Source organism: Hordeum vulgare, chromosome 6H (assembly GCF_904849725.1).
Source record: "Hordeum vulgare subsp. vulgare chromosome 6H, MorexV3_pseudomolecules_assembly, whole genome shotgun sequence".
Classification (NCBI taxonomy): Eukaryota; Viridiplantae; Streptophyta; class Magnoliopsida; order Poales; family Poaceae; genus Hordeum; species Hordeum vulgare.
The window spans coordinates 509822446-509829845 of record NC_058523.1 but is presented as its reverse complement, the minus strand read 5'-3'; the positions used below and the strand labels follow the sequence as shown (position 1 = coordinate 509829845).

Here is a 7400-nt window from a genome sequence, read left to right as displayed (position 1 = left end):
ACGATTTAACATTTTCCGAAAGTCAGTCTGCATCAGCTGGACCCGATGCATGCGCTCAAACGACCCCACCTGTCACCGGTCACAAACAGACCCTCTAACTCCGTCACTTACAAGTGCGCCCAACGGTGCGCGGGCCCGTCGAGCCATTCAAACCGGCTCCGCCGACTCGCCAACGGTTTGGACCCGGAGCGCGACCGAGACCGGGACACGGTAACCCCGGCCGGCAAGGCCCCGGTCCAACGAGGCAAGGCGGCCCACTGCCCGACGGGCCCCGCATGCCGGCCCCTAAAATAATTCGCCTTCGCCCCTCCCTATCGGCTATCGCCTCTCCCTCCTCGCCCTCGTTTCGTCGCCATCCCTTCTCTGTTCCTCTGCTCCTCTCCTCGCCACCGTCCCAAATTAGCAGCGCCTGCAGCTCGCCAGCCCCCCGCTGCCGGCGGAATCCCTAGGTTCTGCCCCTCCGGCGCAGTCTACCGCCGCATTCGCCGCCGCGTACGCCCGCGGCGGGTGGTAGGCGCGCGCGCTCCTCGCCGCCGCCGCCGCTGCTGCTGCTGTAAGATCTGAGCGAGCTGCTGCTGCTGCCGTGTGGGTCCGGGGGTAGGGATACCGTGTTTGGAGGGCGTGGAGGCGGCGTCTATGGCGGGCCCCAAGTTTGGGTCGTTCAAGTCGGAGACCAAGGGGGACTCGGCGGCCGGCGCCGCGGCGCAGAGGAGGGACCCGTACGAGGTGCTGGGGGTGGGGCGCAATGCCACGGAGCAGGAGATCAAGAGCGCCTTCCGCCGCATGGCCCTCAAGTAAGTCAAGCTCGAGGATTTGGCCTCCTGCTCTTGCTGTGCTCCTCACGAGTCAGCCAGCTTGCCAGGATGGTACCAACTGCTAAAATTCGTGCTGGGTATAGCGTATTTCATATGGAATTTGCTCCTGCTACGGGAACATTAGCTGATTCTGGATGAAATTGTCGCTTCTCGCAACAACAGAGGCACACAATTTCTTGGGACCTTTTTTTTAATCGCTTGTTAAGACCAGACCAGGATGTCTATATAATTCAGTAGCTCTCAGCTAGCTTTTTTAGTAGTAATGGTTTGACGAAGGGCAATAATGCAGCGGCTTGAGTAATTTTCTGTTTATACGCTTGTCCTGAAGGTACCATCCAGATAAGAATGCAGACGACCCTGTGGCCTCGGAGAAATTCCAAGAAGCCACATTCTCTTACAACATCCTCTCAGATCCGGATAAAAGGCGGCAGTATGATTCCTCTGGATTCGAGGTGATCTGTGCTTTGATTTCAGTAGTTTGATGAGTTGCTTGTTTTTCTTGTGACTAATGCTTTTCTTGCCATTCAGGCCATCGAAGCAGATAGTCATGAATTAGAGCTGGACCTATCAAGTCTCAACACTGTAAATACAATGTTTGCTGCTCTGTTTAGGTAGCTTGTTCAGGACATCACTCTTTTGTTCTCTAATATCTGTCTGGTTATGACTTATGAGGTTATGTACTGATAGTTGTGTTTGTGCAGCAAGCTAGGAGTACCAATCAAGACCACAGTTTCGGCAACAGTTTTAGAGGAGGCATTGAATGGCTCAGTGGAAATTGCTCAGCTTCATTTGGGCAAATCTGTATGCAAGAAGGTTGGCAACTATCCGCCTCGTTTCATCTCCATGCATTCTTTTTGTCGAGTGAGTAACATTTTAGATTTAACACATTGGCAGGTGGAAAAACAATCAGCTCATTTTTATTCAGTGGACATAACAGAAGAAGAAGCTAAATTGGGGTTAGTGTGTAGAGTTAGTTCAACTGCTAAAAGTAAATTCAAGGTTAGTTGCAAACTCGCCGTTAGCATCTATCTGTCCTGTTCATTTGACAACTTAACTACTCCATTACATTACTTTGGCTGAGAAGCTTTCCCTTCTGTTACTTGTAATGTTGCACTTGGATAAGTCAACCAACCTATCTGTTCTTTTCTGGTTAACTTTTTTGCATTCTGGATGTTAAGAAATTTGTGGTGATATGTGCACCATTTCAATAAGACATATAACTCTTTGTTTATCATGTCATTGATAATCACATTTCAAATAATCACGTACACAGTACATAGTATTTTGTATTATTGCACTGCAAGTTTAGCAAATTTTCAGGTTTCTTCCCGTGAAAAAGTTCTTATTTCTAAGGCAGGTTTTTTCCCTTTCAGTTGCTCTATTTTGAACCTGAAGAAAATGGTGGGTTAAGCCTTGCTTTACAGGTACGTTTATCTGGCCTGTCATTTATTTGTCCGAACAAACATAATTTGCAGCATTTTCTTCTATTCATTATTTCAAGGCGTCCTGCTTCGAACACTTCGGCGGCAAGGCGCCCTGGCAGCTCCTTCCAATTTTGCCAGCCTTAGGCTCCTAGTGTTGCTTAGGTGTCAAGGCGGTGGGTGCTTGCTTTAGGATGCCTTACCGCATAAGAACACTGCTTCTATCTGTAACTAGTTTGTCGCCTGCCAAGCGTGAATTTTCAAAATGCATGATTTGTTTCTTGCCATCAGCTTTTTATCTTTTCTAAACCTCCGCTTCTTACTGAAAAGGGTGTGTGTCACATAGTCCAGAAGACATTCCAAATCATGGTCGTTGGGTGCATTATTTCATGTTTCTCTGTAATTTGTATTTATTGCACACAATTATGTTTCATCACATCCCTCCTTGTGTTAATGCTTCCTTATGTGAATTTTTGAACTTGAGCTTGCATTGCAATACTTGGAGCTTGTGAAGCCCAGAATCTCTGCTTTGTTGATACGGTTGGAACTTCCCTCACCTTGGTATAATTAGGGAACTTAAAAAAATGCATTTTGCTAATTCATGTAAATATCAGATATGTCCGCCAGCATCATCTGAGGTTTAGATATGGACTGTATATCTCTAGGGACACCAGCTATAAACTGCTTTCTGCATAATCTTACCAGGAAGCTGCGTTCTGTAAATGTCCTGAACCTTAACAAAGTTGTGATCCTATCCCCATCCAGAAGTTTAGTCAAATCCAGGCATTCACACAGATGTTGCTTTCTTGGACCTAACCAGATCTGCTAGTGTGATGGGAGTAATCCCAGTTTTGTGTCGTGACAATTGAATTGCATATAATATATTGGAAGTATGCTTGTGTTAGTCCATTTTTTTCATTTTCAGTGTGCTAGTTTTTTAGGCTTTGAGCATTATGTCAGCTGATATATATCAGTCTGTTGCAGGAAGATAGTGCAAAGACCGGGAAAGTTACTTCTGCTGGGATGTTCTTTCTTGGCTTTCCCGTGTACCGTTTTGAACATAATAATTCAGTGAGTATACAAATAGTGTCTTGTTGTCTATCCTTTTGTTTCTTTGTTGGGTTGCCTCTTTACAAGCTCCAATTATTTCCAGGCTGCTGCAGCAAAAGATCCTGATAGTGCATTCTTTAAGAGATTGGATGGCTTTCAACCATGCGAAGTTAATGAACTGAAAGAAGGGACCCATTATTTTGCTGTTTATGGTATGCCACTTTATGTTACTTCCTGTAAAATTATCCATGGCAAACATGTATTGGCTTATATAAAGCATCTGCTCTATTAGGCGATAATTTCTTCAAAAGTGCAACCTATACCTTAGAGGTTGTATGTGCTGAACCCTTTTCCAACGAAAAGGAGAAGCTACGAAGCGTGGAAGCAAAGATACTTGCAAAACGGTCTGAGCTGTCTAAATTTGAGTCCGAGTATAGGGAGGTATGCCCTCACCTTTTGCTTATTCTCGACGGAAATGGCCTTTTAAGTGAAAACACATCATTGTTAAGAGTTGAATTGGCAGGTTTTAGCAAAGTTCACTGAGATGACCAGCAGATATGCTCAAGAAATGCAAACGGTACGTGTATTCGTGGAACATCTGTTTCTGTTCCTCGCCTTGTTCTCACATCATGTTCTTGCATAGATCGACGAGCTTCTCAACGAAAGGAATGCCATTCATGCATCCTATACCAACAGCCCAACGCTAAAGCGGAGTTCCAGTGACAGCAAAGGGAAAACATCCTCTAAAGGGTCCAAAAGTGATGATGACCAGAGTGTAAGAAAAGATAAGAAATCAAAGAGTCCGACGACGATGGAGGCCTCAGCGAGCGATGAAGAGGGCCCTAATAAAAAAGAAAAGAAACCTAAAGAGCGGCTTCGCAGGAAGAGATGGTTCAACATCCATCATCTGAAAGTGGACAAAAGAAGACCCTGCTGAGAGATGTATTGTATCGTCTGAATGTATTATTTTGTGTTGATGATTCCACCTGCAGTGTTCACCTTCTCTAATCTTTTCCCCCTGTGCTGTACCGATTTGTTTCCTGAAAAGTCAGGAATCTTGGTAGATTCGGAAATGTTGTAAAGAATTGGTAACATTTGTACTGAAGTACTCAGCTAGTCCTACTCTTATTTGCACATTTGGTCTCACGCAGTCGTGCTGATGTCGAAGGCATAACATTTGAATCTGATCTCGACCCCGATGCTTTGGGCGGGTTTCGGTCGTCTGTCCTGCCTGCAGGGATGCCAGCACCAACGGCGTGATAAGCTGAAGCCTGAAGGCACCTAAATGTCCTGCAAAACACCTTTCAAGCTCTGCTCCATTGCTGGATGAGCTAGCCACCAGGCTAAGTGATCTTTTTTAACATGAAGATGCATTATCTGTTATACATATATAGTTGTCTTTAAAAAAAAATCATGAATTTATAAAATGTCCATGAGTTGTTTTTTAAAAACGTTCATTGATTAAAAATGTTCATGATTCAAAAATAAAAGTTCATGTCTACAAAAAATGTTCATGATTTTTTAAAAAACATTCAAACATATGTCTGAGAATTAAAAAAAGGATTTTTTTAACAAATATTCACTAATTCAAAAATATATTCATGAATTAAAAATAGTTCGTCACAAAAAAAAATGTTTATCAATTTCAAAATTTGTTCTCAGATTTCAAGAAATGTTCACCTATGCAAAAAAAACTTGTTGACGAGTTAAAAAAACATGTAAGCAATTTCAAAAACTGTTCGTGAATTCAAAAAATATTCATGAATTTATATAAAAGTTAATGAATTTAGAAAATGTTCTCAAGCTACAAAAATATGGTGAACATTTTTCCAATTTGATGAAGAAATTTTAAATTCAGAAAATGTTCACCCCAATTTGTAAAAGTGCTTACCGATTTGGGAAAAAGTCATGAATTAAAAAACATTTGCAATTTCAAAAGTTATGTATGTAGTGGGTGCATGGGGAGCGGTCTATCCAAAGGTACGCCACATACATTTCAAGGCATATCACAACAAACCGAAAAAGTTATATGCAACCCAGATGATTTTTATACAAACCGGAGCGCATTCACTACATTCCGGATAATTTCCGTAAAAAGAAGGACCGGGCCTAAACCTAGCGTACCACGGCGTCCGTCGTCCAAGTCCTTGTTGTTTCCTTTCGGCCACCATGTCATCCATCTGCCTTCTCCATGAGCGTCGGGGATAAGACCCGCGAAGTGAAGGTGCAATCGCCGGTGAGGAAGAGTAGAACATGGGAGACGGACCGGCCCACTTGGGACTCGAGGCCCAACCGCGTCCCATGCCCTACTCATCCTCGTCGGAGTCCATGACTTGTCCATTGCTGGTGGACGTGAGATCGATGATGGACATAGACGGGCCATCACTGTCCTCCTATTAGATGCAACCCCCGAATTATCAGTGGCTACGCATACGACGCGTAGCTGGCGGCATTCTCATCCTTGATCGCCCGCGCTGCCTCCACGTCCGGTTGTGCCGGATCTGTGTTGCGAGCACCTGCTTGAGCACGCGCGACATCATAAAGCGCCCACTGCACGACCAACTCACTTGCGCGCTCATCGTAGATTTGGCCCTCCACCAGCCGGTGTTGCTCGAGGACGAACAAGTTGTACCGTTGTTCCTCCTGCGCCTGCCGGAACACCGACATAGGCAGCGGCAGGTTACTCCTTTGCCATGGTCGTAATGAACTACGCATGCGCCTGCTCCTTTGTCAAGCCGACATGCACCGGTGTGGGCTTCGGCGCTGAGTCGTCGCGGGAGCGTGTCTCCATCGTGGGGCCGTCGTCAGAGACATCGGGGAAGATGGTTGGCATGTCGGCCTCGATCCGCCGGGCACTACAGCTCTGCCAGGCGGCCACAAGGGCGGCCATTGCTTCTACTGAGTTGAGAGTATCTCCCATGAAGCATTCCCGCTCGCTGTCAAGGCACATGTGGTGCACGAGAGAAATATTTGCAACAGATGTGTTGTGGTGTGTTGTGAGCTTGGTGTGTCCGCCTTTAAATAGCGGATTCTCGTGAGGCCAAGCGTCCGGATGCGTCAATGTGCGGGCGCCGGAGTTGGTTCCTCGTTTGGCGAGCCTATTTAGTGACGGGAGACGTGCAAACAAGCATTGAACGGGCACAGTAGATTTCTGCCCCATCCCGTCAAATAAAATTCTCCCCGACATTGTACATGCACGTACACGAGGGACGCGACGTGGGTGGTTCCTTCGTCTGGCGGGCAACTCCAATGTCAGCGCGAGTGAGAGGTCACGTCTCGGCGTGAATGCGGAGCGGCCGTTCTAGAGTGGCATGAATGCACACAACTGGTTTCAGGAGGGAAAGCACGCATGTAGGGAAGAGCGTGTTGGGTGGGCCACTATTGTCGGACGCAGGTGTGACAGCGGCCCGGACGCCCGCAAAGCTCGCGAGTATACGGGTTTGTCTCTTTATTAGATTTGCCATTTTTATTGATTAAGAAGAACATAATTGCCTGGTTAATTGGCGGAAAACCGGGCTAACACCAATACAATACACAACCCATATGACACGGGCACCACCGGTCAACCTAGTCACCGACATGGGACCCGAAGCTGCAAAGAAGAAAGACATCCGCCGTGAAGTCGCAAGCGTCATCGTCATCATTGGTTGCCTTGAACGAGCGTCTCCGACGTCACCATCGAGCTTCAACATCGAAGCCATCCCGCAAACAGCTGCAAAGAAACCACGAATGCACATGTCACCGGATGACCACACGCGCGAGCAGCCGACAACTCCGACCTTGACGACGAGTATCACAATGGGAAATATGCAGTACTTGTGTCGCCCATGCCCTTCGCAAACGATCACCGAGCGCCCGTCATTGTCACCACCTGGACTCGCTCCACCGCAGCTCCGACTTCAAAGCAACCAAGCAACCCACGAAAGACCACCTCGGACACGCTGGAAAGAACCGACTACCAAAGTCCACGCCGCGACCCGAGGTCCTCTCAACACCATCATCGTTGCCAAACAGTAACCAACATCCCACCTCACCAACCATGTGACGAAGATGCCGCCATCTATGTCGAAGATGCTGCATGCCACTAGTCTCCCAGGCATGGCCGGCTCCGAGA

At 46.7% G+C, this 7400-nt stretch overlaps 1 protein-coding gene across 1 annotated transcript; it reads left to right on the top strand.

Moving 5' to 3' along the window:
* The first annotated feature begins 324 nt into the window (after positions 1-324).
* LOC123402184 (chaperone protein dnaJ 16-like) lies at positions 325-4420 on the top strand. The gene is made up of 11 exons (XM_045096063.1): positions 325-794; positions 1144-1267; positions 1344-1426; positions 1517-1628; positions 1710-1814; positions 2189-2239; positions 3221-3307; positions 3390-3498; positions 3579-3727; positions 3810-3863; positions 3930-4420. The coding sequence occupies exons 1-11, from the start codon at positions 637-639 to the stop codon at positions 4221-4223; spliced, it is 1326 nt and encodes a 441-aa protein (XP_044951998.1). The 5' UTR covers positions 325-636; the 3' UTR covers positions 4224-4420.
* The last annotated feature ends 2980 nt before the right edge of the window (positions 4421-7400 follow it).